Source organism: Podarcis raffonei, chromosome 9 (assembly GCF_027172205.1).
Source record: "Podarcis raffonei isolate rPodRaf1 chromosome 9, rPodRaf1.pri, whole genome shotgun sequence".
In the NCBI taxonomy this organism is placed as follows: Eukaryota; Metazoa; Chordata; class Lepidosauria; order Squamata; family Lacertidae; genus Podarcis; species Podarcis raffonei.
This window is the reverse complement of record NC_070610.1, coordinates 5427062-5454827: the sequence shown is the minus strand read 5'-3', so window position 1 is coordinate 5454827 and position 27766 is coordinate 5427062. Positions and strand designations below refer to the sequence as shown.

General features: G+C 43.4%; 1 protein-coding gene across 3 annotated transcripts; it reads right to left on the bottom strand.

Moving 5' to 3' along the window:
* Positions 1–1327: 1327 nt before the first annotated feature.
* DOK7 (docking protein 7) lies at positions 1328–27766 on the bottom strand. 3 transcript variants are annotated; one of them, XM_053402530.1, is made up of 11 exons: positions 27409–27766; positions 27202–27247; positions 22531–22770; positions 20283–20483; positions 18176–18295; positions 15168–15275; positions 12651–13519; positions 9042–9084; positions 5830–5901; positions 4634–4783; positions 1328–1790 (listed from the first exon to the last, which is right to left on the bottom strand). In XM_053402530.1, exons 1-11 carry the CDS (start codon positions 27463–27465, stop codon positions 1657–1659), a joined length of 2040 nt encoding a protein of 679 aa, XP_053258505.1. In that variant the 5' UTR covers positions 27466–27766; the 3' UTR covers positions 1328–1656. The 3 variants fall into 3 exon arrangements, with proteins under 3 accessions (XP_053258505.1, XP_053258504.1, XP_053258506.1); XM_053402529.1 differs by having other exon boundaries at positions 22525–22770; positions 27409–27763; XM_053402531.1 differs by having other exon boundaries at positions 22525–22755; positions 27409–27760.

Genomic DNA, 27766 nt, shown 5'->3' with positions numbered 1-27766 from the left:
GGTCATGATCAAGCACCCCTGTGATAGTTTTTGTTTCAGCCACCTTTTGAGGCAAACTTGGGAAATCAAAATGCAAATCTCTATTTTCAAAAGGGGCCATGGATTCTGCATAAACTATCCCTTACAATATTCTATAAAATCATGTGACAGTTTCTTAGGATGTTGAACCAAACGCTAAACTACATGAAATAAACAAAGTAAGATAAACAAAGAAAGTGGCACAGTCATGAAATGTGGACAGGAATAATATATTAACCTGTTTCAGTAGAGTAAATAATAAATTGGATTTGACGGAGGGGAAGATGGCAGAGATACCAGTTCATTCTACATGGTACCGCTGAATCCAGAGTCACTAGTTACATCTAATAAAAAAAAGAAAGTCAGGGTGTTGCTTTGGTAGAAAAGTTACTTGTAAAAAAACCCAAAAACCCCAGAGGAAGTCATTGACAGCATACCTATTTTATCAAGAGATGAGGTTGCCATAAATGTTGTTTTTCAAAAGTCCAACTAAACAAGCCAAAAAAGAAGAAAGGTGGTGTATCCACAGATAATAGGAACCCACCAGCAGAATGGGGAGGGAGGCAATTTTTATTTATCTCCCAAAAGAGTCCAGGGTGGCATTTTTGGAGATCTGCCACTGGTCCCACCCCTGGTCCAGTCCTCTGATGGACTCCTTCCATCAGCACATGGTTGCCACTGAAGACTACCCATAATGTTCAGCATAGCTGATGTGCCTTAATTCTGCAATTTCTACTGTGAATTACGGACTGCAGCTTGGTTTATTCAAGGTGCGATTGGCTGTTGCTTTGCTGTTCAGCATTGCCTCTACCATTATGATTTTGTTTAAGAACTGAGCTAGTGTGCTACAGCACTGAGGCACCAGCTCAAAGCCCAGAATGTGGGCTTGCTGTTGTCCCTTACAATGCTGCCAAGACAAAGTGGGACAGTAGAGTGGCAGCTGCCTTTGGTCAGGCAAGTAGCAAGTAGGTGTGTGAGCCTATTTTCCTGTGTATCTTTTCCTGGGAAGTGGAGCAAAGCTTCACTTGCCATACGAATAGGCTTTGCCTGCACTGGCAATAGTGTTGCTGCTGCAACTATTAAAGAGAAACTGTTTGGTAATATCTTATTTCTTCATTATAATTAATAATTATGTTTCCTATACAACTCAAGAGTTGCCAAAAAGCAGAAATATAGAGGCTGGAAATTTAAAGCTGTATCTGTTCTCCAACAGTGATTCTTATGAGAAATCTGTCTTTGACTTTTGAAAAACAGCATGAAAAGCTACCTTAACTCTTAACAAAACACAGCATTCTTGTCAATACACATGCTGTATAGACCAATATTTAATGTATACTTAGCTACATGTACATCCTTGTTAACACACAACACATTCAAATGTCTTTAAATTAAATGCCACAGTTTGAAAATCATTTGTATTTGATACCTGATTTGTCAAGATAGTAAAAAAATTACAACGTAAATGATACATGTGTACAACCAATGTTTTTACACACAAACCCACACACCCCATGCTACCAGTTTTCCAATTGGAAATGAATAGATTGGAATGAATCTGGTACAAATCTGAAAACGATGGCAGCGTTTAGTTAAATTAATAAACTCATGAAACATTTACAAGTACTATGTTAGGGGCAGCTATGAAGAGCCTTTCTTCTTCTGTTCCAGCTCTTGCAGACGCTCTTCTCTGAACTGAGCATGTTGTGTCCCTACTTTATGAGCAGTCTCTGTCGCTGTGATGTCAATCTGGGCATATTTAGTTGATCCACTCCCTATGGCAGAAAAACATTGCCATGGTTATAACATCTTCATGTACTTTCACCTAAGATAATTAGGTAAGAATACAATAATACTCAGTTTAATGTCACACACAGCACAAAATATAATACCCACACCAGAACTTAAAAGCTATAATCTTTGTTACTGGAAAACATAGCATCAAGACACAGTTAAGCTCTTGTAGCTCAGAATCCAAACAAACAAGTGGAACCTACAACATAATGTTGCAGTGCTATCAGCACTTCTGTGGGAGTGATCAGGGATGCAGGAGAGGTTATATTGCTTGATTATATCCTTTCCAACCTGTGTTAACAAGTTCTACAATTTAGCAGAGTAACATTCCCCTTTTTAAACTTGCACAGCAGATGTGTTTGCTCAGGCTCGCTAAAGCCTCTAAAATACCTGGTAATTTCCCCTTTAGTCCCTCATAAAAGAAATAGACACATTACAGTCTTCTATAAAAGTATAAAAAGAGTTTACTCACTCACATTCTGTTCACAGATGGATCCCAGAAGGCAGACTTAAGTTACAAAAGTAATATACCTGGAATCTATCCCATAAAGAGATAGTCCCTTTGTCCTCTCTTGGCTGGAAGCCAAGAGAGCATCTTAGGCTAAAAGCAGATGTTGCTTCTTTGACGAATGTAGTCAGAGAGAGAGAGATAGCAGCCAGCCCTATGCTTTTGTTCCTGCACAGGTGAGGCCACGCCCACCTCTGGTCACATGTAGAGGAAGTCTGTCCCAGCCTAGGAGGAAACAGAAAATTCCGACTGGCTGGTCCAGACACCCCCTTTTTATGTCCACTCTAGGGATGTTGTACTTGACTGCTCTGTGTTTCACATCCCACAACTTCCCCATTAGTAGTGCTCCTGCTCAGGACCATCTTTCCTTCCACATCGTTTTCCTGCTGGAAAGATGCTTGTCCTTCTCACGAAGCAGACCCAGATGGGCTGCTCTATACCCAATGGGAAGACGGAGAGCAACTCTTTCCGCTGGACACTAGTTTGCTAGGGTAGATGGGGCACTGCCCCACAATCAGTTGCTGCCTGTTTGCTTTTGCACTACCAACCAGTCCAGGAAGTATCACTACTTGTCACTTTCCTTCTCCTTAATCTCAGCATTGCCCCTGTAGGGATGGAGAAAAAGCTGGAGCTGGTTTGGTCTGCCAGCCATTGGTTCTGTTGGTCTCTTTGTCTTCCACGCTGCCAGCCCGAATGAGTATCAGCAACTGCTGCTTCCTCCCTAGCAAAGGAGTTGTAAAAGGTTCTGAAGATATGCAGCTGCAGAACCCTATTGCAGGAATGCACTTTTTAAATACCAAAATTGAATCCACCAGAGCTTTTTCCTTCCTCTCTTCAGTTACTTCCTTCCAACCTTTCTTCCTTCTTCCCTGCCACATGTGATGAGCTGACCACCCTATAATCCTGACCTAACCTGTGTTTTCCTGGCTTCCAGCTGCCATCAACTGTGCTCTTTTCCACATTATCATTTTAAAATTAATTTTATTAAAGGTTTTCAACCTAATATATACCATAAAATTCCAATTAAACTAAAAATAATAATAGAAAACAACATACCAAACAGAAAAAAACTAAACAGAAAAATAAAATAAAGCACACTATCAAACTACTCTCCTCTGGCTCCTTCCCATTGGTATTCAAACATATCAAATCTCTCGGCCTCTACTCAGTCCTCAGTTTCCTCAACATTTTTGCTCCCTTAGATATGGGTCACATCCAGAATGTCACTCTTCTGTAGGAGGGATTTCATTGCATATCAGAAATGAAGGTTTGCTCAATTAAAGTGCTGTGTTGTTCTGGGCCCAACAAATACACTTTAAAAAAAACAATTTTTTGCGTATAGCAAAGTAGCAGGGAAATGCATTAAAAAGTGTGGGATAATGGTTGACTGATGGGAAGATGTATAACTTCTGCACAAGCAAATAATGAATTTAAAGAAGATATCGTATCATATATACTACTACTACTACTACTACTACTACTATTATTAATTAAATTTGTATACCTCCCTATACCCGCAGGTCTCAGGGTGTAAGTTTTGTGCAACCAAATCAGGATGCTCCATGAACAGATAATTTAGAAGAGTCAACAGTTGATCACCCCCTCATTTCCCTTGATCACTGTGATTCTGTCCTCAAATGGTTATCTTCCTACTTGCCTAATTACTTCTCCAATATATCCTTAGGGGGAACACTTCTGCTACTCTCCAGTGAGCTTCTTAAGAGTTCTGTGCTATTCTCTCTAAATACTTTGTGCCAGGGTAGTATGGCTTCCAAGAGCACCTACCCACTGCTGACAGACAGCTCTACACCCTTGTGCAAATTAATTGAAACAAAGCATGTTTTCTACCTTACTCGTAATCCTGTACTCAAAACAAACACGAAAAGTCAGTTGATCATTATGGTGTCAGAAGCCTGCAGCCTATAGAAGGAATGATGCGCTAGCCACAATATATTGAGGTTCTGTGAAAGAGAGTTATTCCAGAGCTGGAAAAGAGGTATCCTGACAGTACTGGGATATTGCAGCAGGACCTAGCCCCCTGTCACACATTGAAAGTGGCAAAGAAATTCAAGACAGAGCAGCAAATAAATAGTTGGAGATTGTATACTACTTGAAATCAAAGAGAAAAAATAAAGCATGTAGCAGTAGTGCATTGGAGCTAACAAGTACCCAATAACCAGTGGTGATTGGTGCATCTGTAAAAGGTGACCATGCCACAGTGTAGCTTTGCAAAAGCCCCTTTTGGTCCATGGAACAGCCTAAAATGTTATGCAAAAACAGCAGAAACATGCTTCAGTTGCTTTCAAAGATATTTACCTCTTATGCTTGTACTAGGTTCCTGAAGTTCCAACTCCATGTAATGAAGCTGTTTCTTTGATGTGGGGCTGGTAGGAATATTAACATAGGTTGCCATTTCACCATGCAGTCGATCAGCCATCGGTAGGTCTGCTGAATAACCTACTGCCCCTGCCATGAGAAGGAACATGCTTTTAAAAGATACATTAACTTAAGCCCCCTGAAGAAGTAAGAAGACATCAACTTGGGTGTAAGACAAGAAGGGAAATCTTTGAATTCATGCACTCTTGGAGTTCTCCTGCCTAAAAGCCCCCACCCCGTTCATTTCAACAGAGGAAATGGATTCTCCTTTGTGATATGGCTGAAAATGAATGTGCCAACCCAAGCATACATGAGTTCCATGCACGCCCAGAGTGCATACAGCTGTCGGTTGTATTACAATGAGAGGGTAAGACTGCATTTTGAAAGTGCCCTTGCTCTGCAGGTGCTGAGGATCAAACTAGACATGATGTTAAAAATACATCTTTGGATTTACAGTTGAAGTTTAAAAAAATGCAAATAGCATCAATTGGTTGGGGGGGCAATGATAATGATCAGGATTGCAGCAGGTGGGGTGGGGAATATAACCCTTTCTTCACCTGTTATGGTCCTGAGGTACATTCTTTCCTCTGAAGCTTGTATTTGCATTGGGGAAAAATTACCCAGTAATGGGTAGTGGAATAACTTACGAATAAAAGAACTTCTACAGATTCTCCACAAAGAATATATTGATATATGTGCTTAGAAGTGAGGAAATGAGGACTAGGCAAGGCAAAGTTGGGTATTCTATTAAAAACAAAACTGTATTGGGGTGAGGTATGCTTTGTAATACTCCAGGGAACCCTCCGTATATGTTCATGGCTTTTTCATTTAGGAAGTAGCTCACGTTGTCCCTCCAGCAAGTGCTTGCTTGGGCCCTCATCATATCCCCAGTGCTATTTTTCAAGAAAAAGAGGTGCCAGAACTCACCATGAACAGCTCCCTTGTTCTCTTATAATTGCAACGGCACACACCTGAGAGGTGCTGGAACTGAGTTTCTGCATATCCCCCATTAAGGGTTTGCCCAATGCCTTCTGTCATTTGGAGTGTTCCCTCGCTACCCTTTGAACTAGATCTGTCTGCCTATTCATATGAAATCACCACCAGTCTGTGTACTCCTCTGCAAGTCAGTTACTCACCAGCTTCTTCAGGATCAGGTGGCGTGCCAGACTCTGTAGGTGGCATCATAAATTCATAGCTTCCTTTAGGACCTGAAGCATACAGAAATCTATACATTGTTGATCCAATTTGAAACAACAATATGGACAGTAATAATAATGCACATGTCTCAATTCTTTAAGTTTCCTCGCAAAGGATTAAAAAATGTGGCTCAGTCAAGAAATATGGAGATTATCTAGGAAGCATTACATGCTTCTAAGAACACTCCGAAGGGAATAAATACTACCACTGTTTAAAGAGTTTGCACCGTGCGCTAATCGCTCATGATGCATTTCTATATGTTGGGGGTTGGGAGTGTTGTGATACTTGCAACCTTCCCAGAGTCTTTTAAGACAGTCTGCCTAACTGAATGACAGTAATAGCAGACACATCTGATTAGAAATGGCAGAGCTCCACAGAAGGACTAGTTCACCTCAATTTTATGTGAGGGGACACCTGGAAAATCAAAACAGTTAAACCTATCCAACTAGAGAGAAAAGTTTGTCATGGTACTTTTTACAATTTCTGCAAGGGAACAGTTGCTTTCCCATATGGTGCAATCTGCACTTCAGGATCGGTACCACATAAGATGGACATAAAAATGAACTCCAGAAGATCATCTGTAAACAGGATTTTCTTATCTTTCATGGAGCTTACTCCTCATTAAACTTCATTTTCTTAAATAATTCAAACATAATTAATTCATGACAGGAACTCCAAGGACCGAGACCTACAGCAAACATTGCTTTGACCATGGAGATCCTACCAAAACCAGCATTCCTGTGATGAAGTTCTTCACAAAAGGTCTTCCAACTTGCAGTTTAAATGCAAAGATTACTGCCTGTGACTTTCCACATGCACAACCTTTCCTATCTGAATAGAAAAATAAAGCATAACTATCTATCTCATAAAAAATACTGAGTACTTGCTTCTTTGACCTAGGTTTGTTTGAGGAAATTGCCTCTCCAAATACTATGCCTATCTACTTGTAAAGTTTGTCCTTCGTTTGCTTTCAGGGACCAAAACACTATCATAGAAGCACCACCTGTTTTAAAAACATCTTCAACTTAATACTAAAAATCTTTAGCTACATTTATGGTTCTATTGTGCCCAGCTGCTCAAAATAAATTGCTTTGTAGAGATATTCATGGCAGTGGGGCAGTAATAGATAAATTAATTCACTGTTTCTTCTTCCTACTACTATTCCCCCCAGGTTTGAAGTACCTGAGAGATGAAGTCATTATTCTATTGACTTTGCTTTGAACAAAAATTCAGCAAATGCTTCCTAAAGCTAATTCAGCTGATGAAAGGAATCAGTTAAAACATTTTTCTATTTCCTATTGCAGCCTTTCTGATATCCATTAGATATCATTAACACTAAAAATATAATACAATTGACCACAGTGTAACAACTGCACATGACTAGTAGCCAAGGACAACAAAATTAGATATGTATTCCCACTTGCAGGACAACAGAAATGGAATAGCCATCTCCAACCAAGTAAAATAATGCCAACAGGAATTATTTTAATTGGCTTTGCACCAAGATGCACATCGTTATGTGATAATAATCATTATTAATTTGTAAGAACAGATTACATATAGAAATGAACATAAAGTCAAAAGATTATTTGAAACCTATTTTTCCAAGAAATAAAAAATTGATTGATTTGGTTCTTAAGTAACTTCTGGAAAAATAGGTCAGCTAATGCCTTCAGATGTGTATTGGATTTCAATCCTCATATTTACTTCCAAGTCCTGCATGGCAGAAGCTCATGCCAGAGAAGACAAAGGTGATTCTGGCGGGATCTCTTTGGACTCCGGAGAGTTTGATTTGGCCTAGGAGGCAGAGGTTGGTTTGGCTGCAACTGACAGGGCTGTTACTTCCTCATCTTTGGAGGTAGAGTAACTAGGAATGCTTACTGAAGGTAGTTGAGGGGATTTTGCTATGTCTGACTATTGTAATGCTCTCTGTCTTAGACCTTGCTGACTTTGAAGACAAACTACCGTATTTTTCGCTCTATAGGACGCACTTTTTCCCCTTCAAAAATGAAGGGGAAATGTGTGTGCGTCCTATGGAGCGAAGACGCCATAGCCCCGCGACCGTCTCCCGGCTGGAGAGGTGACGTGCGGCTATGGCAGGAGCCTCCATAGCCGCGTGTCGCCTCTCCAGCCGGGAGAGCGCGCACGGGGCTAAGGCAGCCCCCCGCGACCCTCTCCCGGCTGGAGAGGCGACGCGTGACTATGGCAGCAGCCTCTCCGCTGCGCCTTTCCGCTGCTCCCTGACCTGCTCTTTGGGGCTGGTGGTGGGCTTCCCCCCGCCAGCCCCAAAGAGCAGGTCGAAAGGAACCTGAAGCCTGGAGAGTGAGAGGGGTCGGTGTGCACCGACCCCTCTCGCTCTCCAGGCTTCCAAGGTAGCCGTCTGAACGCACCTTAAACGGCACCTTGTTTTAGAGCGGGAAAACAAGTGGGGGAAAATTCTCCCCCTCTCTGCGCAGCGCCTCCTGCCACTTCACTGAAGGGGTGCTGGGCAGAGAGCGGAATAATTTTTTTCCCTTGTTCTCCCCCCTCTAAAACAAGGTGCGTCCTATTGTCCGGTGCATCCTATGGTGCGAAAAATACGGTAGAACCTTCAACTAGTGGGAAATGTGGGCACACAGAGATCCACACCCACAAAAACTTGTCGGTTGGTTTCTATGGAGGAGGCTGTTTGCATGTACCATGCTGTCTACTCTACTGAAATGAATGCCGAAGCCTGTAGAAGCAGGATCTGTTTGCACACATGACTCGTAAGGAAAATATACCCGATATGAAGCAAAGTTATAGGGGTGGGGATGGGAAGGAAAGAAGGGAGGGACGTTGAGGGGGCTTTTGTTTTGTGTGCATGTACAGACTTGCCCAACCCACAAAGAAAGAGGATTAGGGCTCAAAGACCAGGTAAATATAGGTAGCTGTAAAATCAGCACAGTGTGAGGGATGGCACACCTGAGCTTACAATTCTTTTGGATACAGAGTGAATTTATTAATACTTTGCTCTTCTTAAGCTTAAGACTTGTTTTTCTTTTTGTCTTCTTTAAAGTCCAAGAATAAATATTGCAGTCTTGTGGATTGGGACCTTAACTTGTAATTTCACTGCCCTGAGTGCTGAAATCAACAGGTGTCAACATCTAGCAAAAATCTCATTGCCTCTTACCTGGGCTGGTTGGTAAAATTCCAGATGATAAAATGGACGTTTCCTTTTTTAAAAAACACAAAGAGAGAGAGAGAAACAGCTGCATTATCATGAATGAGTTTCTTGCAAACTTAACACTGAAATTTTTCACCTGATAAACTGTTCTCAAAACTATTTTCAACCATGTTAATCGTGCTGATAAAAGTTCCAAGGAACTGCATAAGAAATTCACCTTGTTTACATGAGCTCAAATCCTGTCAGTCCAGCTCTCAATCTTGTTTGTGAATAATTTTAAAAGTACATTTGGAATGATTAATCCTTTATGCATACGTAAATGATTATATATATGCAACAGATGAACACTTTATGCTCAAATTGGCCTCCATATGAACTAGAAGATAATCACTATTAAATAAAAAAAAAGATCAACCCTAACTATAGGAATCCAGCAGAACTTAACACTGCCTTGAGTTAAGCAGGCATAAGTTACTCCTTTCCCAAACTCTGTCCAGCACTGGGGCTAGTGCTGGCTGAGCTGTCCTGAGCCTGGCAGAGGGAAAACAAGACTTTAAAAGAAGGCTTTGACTTACATTATCATTTTTGCTGGTGTAAGTTCAACTGGGTTGCTAAGTCACATGGCTGAGCTGAAAGGCGTTTGGAATAGGTGCAAGTCTGCCCCTGTCCTGTCCTACCCCAGCATTGCTGCACCCCCAGAACAACCCCTTTGGGGGACTTACCATGGTTAGCCAACTTCAGCTGAGCTCAAGGAGGAATTGCCCTGGCAAGGGATGGGTTTCCATATAATGTGAAGAAAGAATCTGGTTTGTCTTCTCCTCAATGCAGCAAAAGCAGGGGCAGAGGAGGAGCAAATCAGGCATTATTGATCAGCATGCACCAGCACGCTGTTCATTCAACATTAAACTACAATATCTTTTAACAAGGGGCTGGTAGAGAGAGGCCCCCTTTGGCACTGGCCCCTTGGCTGCAGAGTGCTGTCCCCAGACAGCTTGGCACCTACTTTAGAGTTTTTTGTGGCAGGCACAAACCTTTTTAATTTCCTACATTTCTTTAAATTAATCTTAAATCTTTTAATTCGGTTGAAGCCTGATGTTTTATTCTTTTGTAAGTGACCGATGCATTTTAATAGTTTATTGACATTGCAAGCTGCCCAAGAAAGTTGTTATCATGAGATATAGAAATGTAATGAATAAATCAATCCCACTAGCCACTAACCCCTGCTGCTGGAAAGTTCAGGACACCACTGAATTTCTTGGTTTATGGTTACATGCAGACCAGCGCACTGCAAGTAGGCCCACACTGCTAAATGGAGAAAAAGCAAGCCTAGTATATATTTCTGTATTGTCTCAGCCCTGGAATATGTGCAGCAATAAAGAAGTAAGCCTCTGTTGCATGCCTGCTCCCTCATCACTGAGAAACATAAAGCAGCCGCCACACAGCAGATATGAGGGACAAATGACTTGAAGCCAAAGAGTAGGACCAAATCCTCATAAGAACAGGAAAATAATTGAGGCATCCCAGCAATCAAAGTTCATCTGTCTAGCATTCTGTTATCATTCAGTGACCATTCAGAAATTCCAGTGTGGTTTACAAGCCAGGCATGATACAACAGTTCTTCTATTGCTTTTCCTTAACAACGGGTATTCTGAACACGTGCTGATTTAGAAATCATGGTAAGCACTTAATTTCTAACGTGGCACATTTTCAGAGATACTAGTCCTCCGGTTTGCCCATCTCAGGCCTTGACAAATTCTGAAAGAGAACTGGTCAATTTGCCTAACACTTTTTGCACCACTGCCCTATTATTAGAAAAGCTAAAATTACAGTGGCATCCCAAACTTCCCCCTTCTCAATGGTCTCTGTCTGGAGGCCTTTGGAAGCAACCAGTCAGTCAAGAAGTCGCCAGGAACAGCAGGGGGAAATGACACAAGCAAGACTGTGACAGCTGAGTAAGATCATTATATTTAAAGTTCTTCAGTTATGGTACTTCATATATTCTTAACCAGCACAGTAACTAGACTCTGAATTATATATATGAATGACCCATGATGTTTACTCAAGACTTTATAGTGTACTTGGCCCAACTTTGTTCATGCTCCCCCAACCTGTTGCAATAAACTTTTCACTAGCATAAGTACCATGTTTTGTCTCATTTTCAGGCCACATTCAACCAACCATATTCTCAAGGAGCTAAAATGCCAGCGCAATAAGGCACTGGGGAGCTGCTCACCTAAAGATTTTGCAGAGACAAAGAACTGAATCACTTTTGTTTAAAAGGATGAAACTTTACACTTGAACATCTAGATATAGCAAGTGGTACAATAACACTAATTCCTTGGGCTAAGGGCCCGATGGCTCCCAGGCAGCATGCAACGCTTGGCCCAGTTTCAAAGTCAGGGTGGCACAGAGAGCGAGCAAGCTATAAAATGCTGCAAATACCGCTCGTTTTTGGCTCTGGTTTAGCCCACCATCAGTTATAGCCCTTGACTGGCTTTTACAAAGGGTAATAGAATCATAGCACCAGAGTTGGAAGGAACCCCCGAGGGACCCATGAAATGCATGAATCCTGCCCACAGCTGTACCTGGGTGGGTTCAAACCACCAACCTTCTGGTTAACAGCGAGACGCACTGACCTATTGCACCACTGACCAGTGGCGGAGCTTCATGCTCTGGCACCAGGGGGGGCGGAGAGCAGGCGGGGGTGTGGCTGGCACGCATCCCAGGGGCATGGCGCACCGCCCACAGGGGCGTGTGTGTGTCCTGGGGGCATGGTGCCCAGAGCGGGTGTTGGGGGCAACTGCGATGGCACCCCCTGGGATCGTGCTGCCAGGGGCAGTGCACTCCACCCGCACTCCTCTTCCTCCGCCAGTGCCACTGACCCTTTATAGAGAAAAGGTTCCCACTCCTGGACTAGGGGCAATCTTCAGCTGAATTACGAGCTGGCTGGCAGGAAACATATCCTCAGAATGGCCCAACACAATTTATTTTAATAAAAGTCTGAACAAATGTTTAGTTATTTCTGATGGAACAAACTGATTTCTCCTACAGACTTAGTATTGTCTTCAGGAACATTTGGCCCTCCAAAATGGTAAAAGAATCATTGGCACTTGTCTGTCTCAATAGACAGTGGAGCGCACCTACAGGGGTGAAGCCAAGCAACTGTGTTAGCAGCACTAAAGTGACCTCTCTGGGGCACAAGCCCAGGCAGTGTGTATGACTGCTCAGATGACAAGACCAAAGGCAAGCAGAGCAATTCATTTGGCCCCAGCCTGGCTGCAGGAGTTGCTGGAAGGAGGCGTACAAGGTGCCCTGCAACCATCTTAGAGGCTCCACATAGTCCTGGGACAAAGTATGAAGGCTGAAGCTCAGCAAAACTGGGCTGGTCAATGTCTGCATGGGAAATCACCAAGTAACCTTAAGCACGACACCCTGAATTCAATGGAACAAAAGGTTGGATCTAAATGTAATGAATAAAATAACATTTACCTGTTGTTGTTAATGTTTTCCTGACGGTAACTGATTTCAGCTACCATTGGCACATATATAGTAGCATTTATAAAATGCACACAATTCTACAAATAAGACCAGCATGTGCTCAGAACAATGATTTACCTTTAGCCCTCCACAGACCGGGCAAGATGAAAAGAAAGCTCGTGTTGTCCCAGAAGGAGAGCTACACAGTTCACATGGGCTGCTGGAGACCCCAATTAATGTTGCCACATCAGTACTTCTAGAATCTAACAATTGTGCTTGCTGTCTTATATGTGACCACCTTGAAACAAAATCTATGCTTGCCTCAAGCGATGAGTCTTTGGCATGTTCCTGGGGGAGTGCTGCTTGAATGCCCCCTTCCCCTCTGTGCTCAGAAGAAGCTTGTGCTTCCAGATGTGGCAATGGCAGTTTGAGGTCACTAATTTCTTGAGACGATTCACCCTTGGATAATGAGGAATCTGAACTTGAACTTTGTGTGTCTTTAGCAGCTACCTGTAGCAAACTCCTGGGTGTGTCATAGGCGTGTCTAAGGGAACTGGGAACCTGGTACTCCAGGCCAGGGCTCCTCGGGTGATCACCTGCTGGGCAAGTGCATATATTCTGGTCTGAAGGGAGGTTCAGCGGCAGACTCAACAATGATCCAAATTCATCACCACGGCAAATGTCCAGGCTCCCAGCATATGAGGAAAAACTTCCTGAGTAAGAAGAATGACTCCCAGTAGCTATCCCACTATCAGAAGAACTTTGGCGGCCTATTTCTTGCAGCTGTCTGGATCGAATAAGCTTAGGAGGTGGTTTGGTGATGCTGCGGACACCTTCTGAATGGACCTTCTCCTCCCCAAGATGAATTCCCTTTGCTGCAGGCAATCCATGACTTTCTTGAGAAGTACTGGCTGAAGACTGGTCTGCCCAAATAGTCAATCCGCTCCCAATGCTAGCATCAGAATGGCTTGTGTCCGAAGATGAACTTGATAAGCTTCTGTCATCACCTAGGGTGAAAGAAAGGAGATTGATGATTCAAGTGGAAATGGCTGCACTATAAAGATGATAGCTGGGGTATCAGCCATACTTCTAACTTTGACAGTTCAGGGAGTTCTAGACCACTACATCTGTGAGGGGAGTAACACTCAATTTAGAGAAACCAAGTCCCTTGGCTGCATTAGGGATCTTCCAATCGGAAACTTCCTAGTGCAGCCAGTTCCAGAATGGGACCCTGTCAGCATCATCCAGCTGAATGACATTAACAAGGAGCCCCACTTGCAAAGGAACCACCAGAAGCTCACACAAAGCTTCCAGTTGTCCCTTTGAAGCCCTGTCTCTACCTGCCCCACCCCAACATCATATGTGACATCAGGTGTGGACCAAATTATGATTCATGCCAAACCTAATTAGGCCACTATGCCAGAGGTACCCCACAACTGCTACAGGAGAATGAAGAACGGCAAATATACTCAATGACAAATTTCATCTCATCATATCTCTAGTCTAAAGCCATGGCCTAGATGTGACTTTAGCTTTAGCTATTTTGAGGAGTCTAAGGGCTCGTCCCAGGAACGCAGGTGGTGCTGTGGTTTAAACCACTGAGCCTCTTGGGCTTGCAGATCAGAAGGTCGGCGGTTCGGATCCCCGCGACAGGGTGAGCTCCCATTGCTTGGTCCCAGCTCCTGCCAACCTAGCAGTTCAAAAGCACACCAGTGCAAGTAGATAAATAGGTACTGCTCCGGCGGGAAGGTAAATGGCTTTTCCTTGCACTGCTCTGGTTTCAGTGTTCCGTTGCACCAGAAGCAGATTAGTAATGCTGGCCACATGACCCGGAAAAACTGTCTGTGGACAAACGCTGGCTCCCTTGGCCTGTAAAGCAAGATGAGCGCCACAACCCCAGAGTCGTCTGCGACTGGACTTAACTTTAAGGGGTCCTTTACCTTTACCTTTTAAGGGCTCATCCGCACTTCCGCTTGTGTGATGCCTAGAAAAGACAGATCCGAGGGCTTTCACCCTTGCCCTGCTGCTCCTTTCCAAAGTAAAACCCACTCTCGCAAGAGATCAGAACAAATGGCAACCTGGGGAAAACCCAAATTGCCATTTGCTCTGATTGATGGGGGAAAGCTGCAGGGAAGAGGAAGTGTGGAAAAGCCCTTTATCAGGTAAGGGGACCTCACTTGAGGGCACATTCACTCCCTGGCCAGCTTCTAGGGGCTTGAAAGCCTGCAGTGGGTGAGATCAAAGAGACAGAAACACCCCATGGAGAGTCCTCTCTTTTTCCAATAGCACAGAAACATGGTGACCTGCCCACGAGGGAAGAGAGCAACCCCCCTCCTCTGTGGGCACCCATGGCCCCCCTTTCCCACTTGTTCTTGCAAATCAGTGGAGCAGCAGCAGGCGGGGAGACATCACAAACAGGGGCGGTGGAAATTTCATGCCTCCCACAATCTGGTACTGCTGCTCAGGGGGAAATGGCTGTACAGCCTTGGAACCAGGGCTGCAGAAGGCGAGGGGCCTCAGAGGGTGTGGGGCCCGGGAGAAGTGGTTGGTGAGTCAGTTGGAGAGGCCTTGTGGCCCATGTGCCACTACCCCTTATGCCAGAGGCCTGAGAAAACAGAATCAAATGCCCAGGAGGAGGATGTACTTTGTCCTTACCTGCACTCCCATGATAACTTGTATGGGACAGAAGGCTGAGTCGCTTCTCTAACTGCAAAGCTTCATGGGCCACTCTCTCTTCCGTGCATGCAGGATTTATGCTGGGGTCTTGAAAAAACAAATCCAAAGTGACAAATCACAACTGAGACTTAGCTGTAAAAAAAACCAACGCTTCCACTTTAACAGTCTAAGTAGAGCACCTGGAGCAAGCATCAAGGCTACCTGCGAACCTTAAACATGAGCACTTTGTTGCTTTATAGTCGAGAGAGTTCAGGTACCGGAGTTCTGTTCTTTCCTGCCTCCCAAAATCTTCACATATAGCATCAGAAGGGGAGGTTTTTAATATCAGCTGCTAATAACTCCCTCCAGGAGTGGTACCTCGGGTTACAGACGCTTCAGGTTACAGACTCTGCTAACCCAGAAATAGTACCTCGGGTTAAGAACTTTGCTTCAGAATGAGAACAGAAATTGTGCAGTGGCAGCAGTCGGAGGCCCCATTAGCTAAAGTGGTACCTCAGGTTAAGAACAGTTTCAGGTTAAGAATGGGCCTCCAGAACGAATTAAGTTCTTAACCTGAGATACCACTGTAAAATTATAAATTCATAATTCCTTCTTGGCAGACAATACTTGTTCTTCCATTTTCCAGTCAGGAATTTCAGTAATTATTACAGTTAATACATTTGTAAAAAGATATTTGAATGGCTAGACATCAGTGCTATTTTCACAATTTGTCAGATATTACTTTCCTTTCAGTGATAACCATGCCCTCATTTAATCTGGTAGGACGCACAAATTTTAATCTAGGTTGTTGAAGACCACAGAGTGATTTCTTGAACCGCTTTGAAGTTTAAGTGTTAATGTTCTAAATATTTAACAGCTGAAATCCTATGCACACCTATCAGAAAGTGAGCCCAATTGAGCCTACTAGGATTTACAGCTGAGTCAACACTTGTAGAATTGGCCTGTAAATCATGTTTCTTCAAGGTTTGTCTCATTCTATGAGATACAACTGAACTAATGATGCTTGGACTAAAAATTTCGGGTGCTAATAATGTATTCATGTATTTCAAACTACACAATATGATTGTTTCCTTCTAACCAACCAGTTGCTGTTGGCATCCATCTGTCTCGAGAGACAATGGAGTCTGCCTCCAGGGGTGAAGTCTAACCTTTCCGTTAACAGCACCAAAGTGACCTCCACAGGGTGCAAGAATAGGCAGTGTGTCTGTAAGTCCTGGGCTGCCCAGGCAACAACCCGCCCCCTTGGCCTCGCTGAGGTGGTCCAAAGAAAAGCAGAGCAATATGTTTGGCATCAGCTTGGCTGCAGGAGTTGCTGGAAGGGGTGTATCCAACCATCTTAGGGACTCCACTCTGGATTTGTCTAGGGTTTACTCCTGAGACTTTTCTTCTCCCAAAGATATCCCAAAAGGCAGCGGAGGTTTAGGATCAGAATTTTGCTTCTCCGAGGTTGAGCCCCATCTGTCCTTACTTCGCTGCCTTCTTGACCATTGGCCCACTGTGGATCTCTTCTGCTCAATCCACCAGAGCCTGTCTTCACATGCAGGGCAAGTCCCTGACTCACCAAGGATTTAAGATCCATTGGCTACCCACACTTGGTTTAGCCTGCCAGTCAGCCGTTCTCAGGGTGTAGCACCACTCTATTCTGCCTTGGTCAGACCACACCTGGAGTACTGTGTACTGTGTCCAGTTCTGGGCATCACAATTTAAGAAGGATATTGACAAACTAGAACATGTGCAGAGGAGAGTGACCAAGATAATAAAGGGTCTGGAAACCAAGACTGATGAGGAATGGTTGAGGGGGTTGGGTATGTCCCATGGAAGAGGAAGCAAGCTTGTTTTCTCCTGCTCTAGAAGTCAGGACTTGAACCAATAGTTTCAAATTACAAGAAAGGAGATGCCAACTAAACATCAGGAAGAACTTTCTCACAGTAAGAGCTTTTTGACAGTGGAATGGACTTCTTTTGAATGTGGCGGACTCTCCTTGGAGGTTAAAAGCAGAGGATGGATGGTCATCTGTTGTAGTTGAGATTCCTGAATTGCAGAGCATTAGACCAGTTGCCACTTGAGTCCCTTCCAACTCTACAATTCTATGATCCTATGATTCACCTGATACTAAACTGAACTAATAGCAATGTTCTTGATGGTTGCCTAGCAAGGAAAATTTTTACTTTCAAAATTAATTACCTGGCAACTTCCAATTATGTCAAAGTTTAACAAGTTAATTTTCAGAGTAGTGTGATGCAACTCAACTCAACATCTCTAATTAATGTTGGGTCCCCCTTTAGCTTTTTAACATTTATACACATTTATGCAGGTGGCGCTGTGGTCTAAACCACAGAGCCTAGGGCTTGCCGATCAGAAGGTCGGCAGTTCGAATCTCTGCCATGGGGTGAGCTCCCATTGCTTGGATCCAGCTCCTGCCAACCTAGCAGTTCGAAAGCACACCAAAAAGTGCAAGTAGATAAACAGGTACTGCTCCGGTGGGAAGGTAAACAACGTTTCCGTACACTCCTCTGGTTTCGCCAGAAGCAGCTTAGTCATGCTGGCCACATGACCTGGGAAAACTGTCTGCAGACAAACGCCGGCTCTCTCAGCCAGTAAAACGAGATGAGCACCGCAACCCCAGAGTCATTCATGACTGGACTTAACTGTCAGGGGTCCCTTTACCTATGCAACTATATATATACCTTTTATTTAGACAATCCAAGGGAAAATGTACATGTAATTGTATTTTGATGTTTAATGATGACAAACATTTTATGCATCCAGAACTTCTTATTCCAATCAAAGTGAAATATATTATACAAGCTAAACTCCCTTGTTACATGGTTATGCACAGTGCTATTTTTCTAGAAAAAGGGGTGCCAGAACTCACTATAAATGCATCCCTTGTTCTCATATAATGGCAATGGCGTCTACCTGGGAGGTGCTGGAACTGAGCTCCGGCTGAAAAAAAGTGCTAGTTATGCTATACATCCAAAACTAACCTGGCAGGACTGGACGTAGACCAAAAGGGCCTTTCATTGGAGAGATGCCATGAACAATGCAGTCAAAGAGAAAGCTGATCTTTTCTCCTTCCGTGCAAGATAAAAAAAACACACCAGCCCCTGAAAAAAAGCAAAACATTTAGGACAATTTTAAATCTGGATGAAGGACACATTGGCATATTTATGCAACATCAAAACAACCCAAGGAGCAATCTATATGCTATGCTGGCTCTAGCATTGCTACCAGAAAGATCTTATCCTTAAGCGGTCACATTTCAGAGGTTCTTAACCTGCGTACCTGTGTACAGTGTTTCTGTACTAGACCAGAGCACTATAATAATATGGACTTGTGGTTGCTGTTTTGGTCAAATTCCTGAACCAGAGAGGAATCTTGTGCCACATTGTGAACTTTTGTTTGTGAAGGGCAACACATTATTGGGTTCTTGTCTTAGTGGATAATTAAATATAGCAAAAACCACATAGTTGCAGAAGGCTTTTTTTTACGGTGGTTTGGACACAATGAAACAAGAACCCGATCTTCTATCAAACATTTTAAATATATTATTACAGTCTAGAATGAATAGTGATCAAATGCTTTCAAAAGGAAATTTTAACTGCCTTTCCTTTTTAAATATTATTTTACTACTTATTTTTTTTCTAGAAATAATCCAAAAAGTCTTTTTTATTATTTCATTGACAAAAATGATTCTTAATTTTTCAGTCTGTTTAAAGTATCCCCCCTGAAACATTATCTAATATTTGTCCACATTCTAGACATAGGAATAAAGTGAATGAAATCTGGATATTAAGGCTCCAGGAAACCACACAATCCCTAAAATAGTCCACAGGATTAGCTCCCAAATCCTGTAATAAACTGACATGGACTGGTTCACAGCTGTTTCAAATGGGGTATTTTTATTAAGAAACATTTTAATGACAGGGAGACAAAATTCTTTTGCAGGGGAGCTGTTTCCTGCCCCCCCCCAACACCTGTTCTGAGGTGAATTTTGGAAAATTTAAACTCATAAAAATAGCTGCCTCCTTTGCTACTCACTAGGGGGAGCCATTATAGTGGACAGCAGTTGAATATCCATTAAAAAAACATTTTACAGAGTAAGAATATTGTTCTTCCAACAGCTCATTTTAAAATTTCTTTTTTTAAAAAAACTTGGAAATCCCTTTGAAAAAAAACATTTCTTTCTTTTAAAAAATTACCTTGCAAAACCAAAATATGCTTTATTTAAAAATAGACTCAAGAGTTTGTGAGTGTGCTAATAAATCAGCAAAATCAATCACTGAATCAAAGTTAAACAAAGCTGGAGAGGCAATTGAAATTAACTGGGTAAATTTCACAATTTTGAGTCAAATCATTATTTCTGTACAAGGAAGATGGAAGGCTTTCAGAAAGTGTATAAAGGAGATTCTCCAAGCTTATGCTGAGAAATTTTGAGAATGCACAGTTCCCTTGCTCCCAAAGGGACTACAAAATTCCCTGGTGCCTAAACATTAAGTTCGGGGGGGGGGCATTTGCATAGGTCTGTTTGAACTGTGATTAACAAAAAAATGGGAAAATACACTATTTTGATTGTGTGTGTGAGTGGGAGGGGGAGAGGGAGAGATTTGCTTAGCTGTATTGAAAGGTTCATCCATATTCATATTTCAATATTCATATTTCAACACAAAAATCAAGCCTCACAAAAATTCATTTTACCTCTAATTTATTGATGTCTACAATGCCCTATGAATGCTCTACATTACTTGAAAGAATAATGTTTTTCCAGTTCTTGGAAGAGAATACATTCATTATCAAAGGGGCACAGCTAGCCAATGTGACTAAAAGCCATAGAACGGGGTGGGATATGTCAAGTTGTGCAAATAAACCTCCCCTTTCTGAGAAGAATGCACATCCACACAGTTTCACAGCCCCATAGTTGTTCACAGACATAATAGAACATTATATTTTAGGACCATTTTGCCACTTTATTTGCAGCCCTAATATTTTTAATATATATATTCTTACATACAGATCCCTAACTGATGAGATGCTATCATCCTACAATTTTCTATATTCAAAAAGCTAATCAAAATTTAAGTGCAGAACACTCACAGAAACCACACCGAGTTCCTCCTTCAAAGACAAATCCATTAGGAACAGCTCCATAGCGTCGCAGATCTGAGAGTTTCCATTGTCCCATGATAGAGGGTGGGTTATCTTTTGCTAGTACTAGGATATCATTGCAAAAGTGGAGAGTTGCTGGACCACTCTCCAATTTAGTTCCAGGTGCTACCACAACATGAAACCTGTGAACTATCAGAAGGAGGGGGAAATGAAAGTACAAGGGATTAATTTAATCATTTTGCCAAAAATAATTAAACAGTCAAATGCGCATGAAGACTGGTTTCATTGCCACTAACATAAAAATGTTCATGCTAATCTATGTTCATATAATGACGTTTAGCAAAGGCTACAAGACATAAAATAAAACTTGGTGGTGGCAACCTCTTTTCCTGTAATTTCATTACAATTTTATTTTAATTCTATATTTAAATATATATTTAAATATATTTTAAATATATATTTAAATATATAACAGCAAAGGGCTGAATATTTTAAGAGCAACTCATTTACTCTGATGGCTCACAGGGAAAACAAAGAACTTCCAACTACAATCGTACCTAGGGTTACATACGCTTCAGGCTACAGACTCCGCTAACCCAGAAATAGTACCTCGGGTTAAGAACTTTGCTTCAGGATGGGAACAGAAATCATGCTCTGGCGGCGCGGGGGCAGCAGGAGGCCCCATTAGCTAAAGTGGTGCTTCAGGTTAAGAACAGTTTCAGGTTAAGAACGGACCTCCGGAACAAATTAAGTACTTAACCCGAGGTACCACTGTACTGAAACAATCTTTTTCATATTTCACAGAAAAAGACATTAATTTAATGGCAACAAAGAGAAGGCTGCATTTTAACAAGATGTGAAGTGGGGGGGGGGAGAGAAAAAGAAGAAGAAGAAGAAGAGTTTGGATTTGATATCCCGCTTTATCACTTCCTGAAGGAGTCTCAAAGCGGCTAACATTCTCCTTTCCCTTCCTCCCCCACAACAAACACTCTGTGAGGTGAGTGGGGCTGAGAGACTTCAGAGAAGTGTGACTGGCCCAAGGTCACCCAGCAGCTGCATGTGGAGGAGCGGGGAAGCGAACCCGGTTCACCAGATTACGAGACTACTGCTCTTAACCACTACACCACACTGGCTCTCACTTAAGTAGAAACTATTCAGAAAATCTGCTTCCCATCAAGAACTAGTTATCATCTCAGTGGTACAGGGACACTTGCAGGGGAGAAATAAACCAGCAAGAGCGAGTGAAGCAACACTCCTCCTGCAGCTTTCCCCTTACCTAAGCCTACTTCCAGTCTTAGAGTCACAGATGATTGAAATGACCTGGGGGGCATCTGCATGGGAGAAGTAGGGAGTGGGAATTAAGCATCAATGGGTGGAGATATTGGTTAAGAACCCAAATTTTTCCTTATAAGACAGCTTTCTAGTGTGCCAGCTTCAAGCTCCTGCATACCAGCACTCATATTCAGGTTGATTCGCAATGGTGCGTAAAATGCTGAGACCATCAAGCTTCATGAGACTGACTTTTTTATACTACAGCTATGGGTGAAGTGGTCACGACAACAGACCCTAAGACAGGATTGGGGAAACTCTGGTCCTCCATTTCTCCAGATGTTGTCGAACTCCAACTCCCATCAGCCCCAACCAATGATGTGATTTCTAGTGCAATAACATCTGGAGAGCCACAAGTTCCCCATCTCTGTCCTGAGAGATGCTATAAAAAGCAAAAGAAAAGAGGGACAAGTAGCCAAACTAATTGTAGACGGCAACCAAGAAGCAGGGAACCATCATATGTTAACAATATCATTGTAAAAAAAAAAAAAAAGGATAAGGGGAAGCATGATTCAACCAAAACACAAAGCAAGAGTTGTGTAGTCTCTGAAGCACAGTGGACTCACAATACTTCTGGACCAATGTGGGATGGCTCAGAGCTATCAGATAACTCCATGTTATTCACCTTCACAAAAGCAGAGGTGCATGAATGAATTTGCTGATATGTATAAATGGTCACTGATGCTAGGTTTACAAAGCCCATGGCTAGGAGTAAAACAGTTGTTTAGGTTTGCACATAGGCTAGTAAAATTGTTAATGTTTTTTCTTTTCTCTCTGGTCTTAAAGCTACGTATATCACAAAGTATTTCAGAAATTCCCTTATGCACCAAAAGCACATTCCTGTACACAATATTTTTGATTTAACCAAATGAACCATGTGTTTAAAAGAAGCAAACATTACCTTCACCTAAACTGTAGCGAATGCGCAGATCCCAGGCATGCATGGTTTCCTTGTTTTCAAAGCCCAGCATAACAACTTGACTCAAACAGATGATGGCAAGAGTGTGATTCAGGCCCTCATAACAAAGCCCAGGATCCAGGCCACAGATGTCTTCCAAAGTCAAGCTGTTCCTCTCCTTCAGCCCCTTCAGTCGTTCAGATCTTTCCTTGTATACAAGCATAAGCAAGCAATCTGAAAGATGGAAGGCTGTGATTAAATACAAAGTATGGATGCATTGCAACATTTATTCTCATGCTGATCAGAATTTATCCTTAGTATTAACCAGGACTCATTTCCTAAACATTTCCTGATCAGATAATATAGATGTTAAAGCACCACATTTAAGCACTTATCAGATACAAAAGGAATAATTACAGGTACTACGCTAATTCAGGTGTGCAAACATTGCCATGTTCCGCAAAGCCATCTCACCTTGTGGAAAAAATAATTCCACCACTCCACAAGATTATTAATATGAATTTATGGGTTAAAACAAAATCTATGTCATTAGCCTAATGCTATCTTTTGTTAGCTATTCAGAAAATAAATATATATTGTCTATATCTCTTCCCAGTTCTGTCACTGGGACTGTTCTGAAGAAAGCAGGAAAGAAATCACTCTCATTTCACATGCTACTACCAAAGCACTAGAATGAGAATAATTATTTATTTCCATATTTTAAATGCACAGGCTTCTTTTTTCCAACGTTCTGATCATGGTATCAGGGGACTGCCATCGGAACAGGGGAGGGAGGCAGGGGGATACAGAGAGCCTCCGATGCTTCTGAGGAGCAGCTCCTCGTCCAGCAGTGGGGAAAGCCACACCTCCAGCGGAGAAGAGAGGGAAGGGGGCAGCCATGCAAAGGGAGGCCTCGAAGCTGCTGCTGAGAGCCCAAGCGCCTCGCCTAGCCCGGCTGGCCAGGAGGCACACATAACGTTTCCATCACCCAGCTTACACAGAGGGGTGAAATGTAAAGAGGGGAGGTAGAGATTCGGGGTGTCTAAGTTCTTGTGTTGGGGGAGAAACCGGAAGGGGCCACTCCCGGAATCTGCAAGTGACTAAGACGGACATGAACTTTGTGGTTCTGCACTGCAAATAGTTTGCACCAATAAAACCTGTAAAAGACAGGCTGGAGTCCTGCCTGGTTACTCATGAGCAACCACCACCCTCACCTGACACATGGTTTATAGATAGTATAATAAAATAAGCAATTTAGCATTTAAACAATTAAATGCTCAAAGTCTTGTGGTGTTGTCACTTAGACTTGTGGTTGTGGTTGTGGTCTGAGTCTTTAGTGCTGACTGAAGACCTGAGAGGACTGGCAGTGTGTAGCCTTTTCTTCTTCTTAGGCAAGGCTTTCTTCTTTTCATTAGTCACCATGAGGACCTTCTTTAAGGAACTACCGAAGAGCTTCACTCCTGAGAAAAAAGGGCCTACCAAGTGGAAGATGGGATCCACATCTGAGTGATGGAGCTGCTAAAGGACCATTGGCTGCCATAGATCTTGCTGCGAGGTTTGTGGTATTAAGTAACAAATATGGGAGAAGCAGCTCCTGTTTCCACCCTAGCAAATGCTGAGTTACAGCACAATCCTATTCATGTCTACTCAGAAGTAAGTCCGACTGAATTCATTAGGACTTATTTTCAGGTAAGTGGGACTAAAGTTGCTTAGTCACTGAGGCCTCAAAACTCTTATTTAAAACCAAGTCAGTGCATTTTCATATGCGAATCCTTTGAGGTTTCCCCTATAAGGCAAACCCTTTGAGGCCTCCACCACTGCGTTGTACCCAAGGGTACTGCATCCTACCCATGTCACTGAGAATAGGGGAAAGTGTAGTTTGTCACTCCTGAAGATAAGCCAATGGTGAAGTCAAATGGAAGAAAGCCCAAGGGCAAGGGACTGCAACTTCGCAGGTGTCTATTGCCTATTATGCTTGCTCAGCCCTGAGAAGGCAGCAAAGGCAGGAGAGAAAAATGGGAGTAAAAACAGAAAGGCTATGAGGAATTGTACCTCCTTTTGATAGAATCACAGTTGTAAGAGATCCTCAAGGATCATCTAGTCCAACCCCCTGCAAATAATCCTTGACAGATCCAACCTCTGTTCAAAAACCTTCAGTGAAGGATACTCCACCACGTTCTGTGATAGTCTATCAGAAAGTTCTTCCTGATGTTTAGTTGGACTCTCCTTCCTTGTAATTTGGATTCTTTGGATTTGGTCCTACTCTCTGGAGCAGGAGCAAACAAGCTCACTCCATCTTCCATGTGATTGACAGTCCTTCAGATATCTGAAGTAGGCTATCATATCTCCTCTCATTTTCCTGTTTCCCAGGCGAAACATACCCAACTCCTTTAACCATTCATCTTAAGGCTTGGTTTCCAGACGCTTGATCATCTTGGTCGCCCTCCACTGCACATGTTCCAGCTTCTCAATATCCTTCTCAAACTGTGGTGCCCCCTCCGCCCAGTTGTTCCTCTCTGCCCAGTCCACTTGAACTTGAGGGGATGGCGTAACAGGATAGAGAAAGGGGCAGGTGTATTTCAAGTTCATCTTGCTGCCTCCACTTCCCTGCTGCCCTAGACCAGCAGAAAAGGCCAAGGAAAATGCCTTCCTGCAATCATGTAGTTTAGGAAAGAAGCAGGCAGCTCAAGCATACCCTCTCCATTCTTGTCTGCCAAGTGCTCCCCAAAGAAAAGCAAGCCCCAACTGACTCCTTTGAAGAAATGGCAGGGTGGGGAGAAGTAGAAGAATTGCCGCAAAACGATGTAGCATCTGGCTTATCTAGACTCTGCTTCTCCCTCCCCATCACAAGCCAGAAACGGATGGCAGAAAAGACTCAGCCCCCACAGAGCTCACCTATCTTCACCTGCATCATATTTTTTTAAAGAAAAAAAACCTAAGCCCTTGTTGAAGATGTGTCATTAAAATGAAAGAGAGCATAAAAAGAAGAGCACAGATCCTGCTTTTGAGATGTAAGGCAGGGCCATTCTAGAGACTGGGAGCTCCTCTCCAGCAAAGTTCAAGCCAGCCTTATCTCATTCTGATGCAACAAGGGTGGGAGGATAACCCTGAAATGTCTAGAGCATGTCCACCTTACTAGAACAGGGTAACCATGAAGATCAGTTACAGGTCATTTTTTGGGGGGGTGCTTTCCTCCACTTTTACTTTTTATTTTTAATATTGAGAACCTATTGGCACACACTTTTTATGTGACATAAAGCTCTTGATGCATTTTTTAAAAATGTTACAGCACATACAAAAGTGTCTCTCATATACAGATAGACAGATAACCTCTAATCAAAAAGCAGATAAAATCTACGGTATGTGATATATAATTCCACTTATGATACCTATTGTTCCAAAAATGTAAATTATTCTGAGAGGTCTCCAAAGAGGTTGCTTGAATAACACGTTTTACCTAAGAAAGTTTATTTAATTTTTTGTTATCCATTCAGCATGAGTAAGATTAATTTATGGCAATAAATAAAATATTTCTCAAGAATTATGAACTTTTCTTGAAACTGTACTTTTTACATATCCATGCAGGATTACCAACAGGGGGAGGCAAGTGTATTTCAGTATTTATTACAGCATGAATTTCAGTCCAATATATGAAGGTAGCCGTGTTGGTCTGCCATAGTCAAAACAAAAAAATTTTTTCCTTCCAGTAGCACCTTAAAGACCAACTTAGTTAGTTCTTGGTATGAGCTTTCGTGTGCATGCACACTGAAGGTATCTGAAGAAGTGTGAATGCACACGAAAGCTCATACCAAGAACTAACTTAGTTGGTCTTTAAGGTGCTACTGGAAGGGGAAAAAAATTGTTTAGTCCAATATAAGTTAATTTTAATATATATAATGCTTCAAAAGCCCAATATATTACATGCATTAAAAAGAAAGCTCTGCCTATCCATTCATTATCACAGCCATTTCTTATGGGAAGAATGGTATGGGAATACATAGAGAAGAGGCAATTGTCACTGGGGAGGAAAGGCCGAAGAACAAAGACAAATGGAGAAAGCATGTCACTAGCTAGAGAAGAATGCAAGTGGAATTAGTTAATTGAAAGGTGTGGGTCTTTAGAAACACAGCTAGCCTATACTGTAGACGGTTTCATCAGAAAAAAAACTAGGAGCGGGATCATCTTATATTACGCTGTGTTTATTTATTTATATTATGCCCCGCAGCTTGTGTTTAATATACACCAGCAGACTGAGAGGACCCGGCCCATAGCATGGCCTTCTTAATATAGAAATGCTTCGAAACTGAATCCAAGATTTGGAGGAGGATCAACTGATCCGCGCAGGCTTCCAGGCCCCTTCCATATCCTCTTTCTATAATTAGCGCGCCCTCCGCCGGCCACCAGAACAGGAAGGGAAAAGGAAGAGCCGCGAGACGGACAAGGGCAGCGAGGGGGGCCAGAGGCGCTGGGAGAGAGCGCTCCTCGCCTCCTTCCCTTCTGCTCCGGGCGCCGCGGCGCCAGCCGCCCTCCCTCTCCGAAGGCGCACGGCGTCCCCGCGCTCTCCCGCCGAGCCCGCGGAACCCTCTCGCGCGTCTCATTGCGAAGGGGGGAAAGCAAAGAGGAAAGAGCGAAAAGCCCCTTTGTCCCGTCCGTCCCCCCCCCCCCCGCTCCCGGACTCACCCGCCACCGGCGAAGGTTTGCGCAGCACCGCCCATCGGTTCTTCCACTGTGGAGACAGAAAGAGAGACAAGGCGTTGGTGGCGGGGGGCGGCGCGCCTTCCCTCGCCCCGAGCCCCTCCGGCAGCCCCCCGACCCCCCGCCCGACCCCCCAGCCCCCAGGCAGAAAAGGCAGGCCGCGGCGGGCCGGGGGAGCTTCGCGCCCGACACCTTTTTGCCGTCTCTCCACTTGAGCGGGCCCTCCACCACCACCGCGGAATCCGTCATCTTCAGTCATGATTTCCGACAGCTGCTGCCGGCTGGGCTGAGCTGCTGCGGGGGTCACTTTCAAAATAGCTTTATTGGGTCACTGCTGCGAGTGGGAGCAGGCGGGGCGGAGGCGAGCCGGGAGAAGGAAGGGGAGCGCGCCGCAGGGAGGCGGCCGGAGAGCCCGACGGGGCGGCAGGGCTGGTGGCGCTGGGGCACCTGGGTCGAGCCCCAAACGGGCGCCGCCACCTCCTCCCCTTCCCCGCCAGCGAAGAAGGGATCAGGAATAGGGGGAGGGGGGGAAGAAAGATCGACGTCGCGA

What these genes read in the sequence shown, in the direction of transcription:
- DOK7 (XM_053402529.1), bottom strand. Translation starts at nt 27,465, where the DNA reads ATGACGGATTCCGCGGTGGTGGTGGAGGGCCCGCTCAAGTGGAGAGAC. An exon ending in CAAACCTTCGCCGGTGGCGG is followed by an intron (nt 22,771 to 27,201) that starts GTGAGTCCGGGA and finishes ATTTAATCACAG; the next exon opens with CCTTCCATCTTTCAGATTGC. An exon ending in AGGAACTCGGTGTGGTTTCT is followed by an intron (nt 18,296 to 20,282) that starts GTGAGTGTTCTG and finishes GCTTTTTTTCAG; the next exon opens with GGGCTGGTGTGTTTTTTTTA.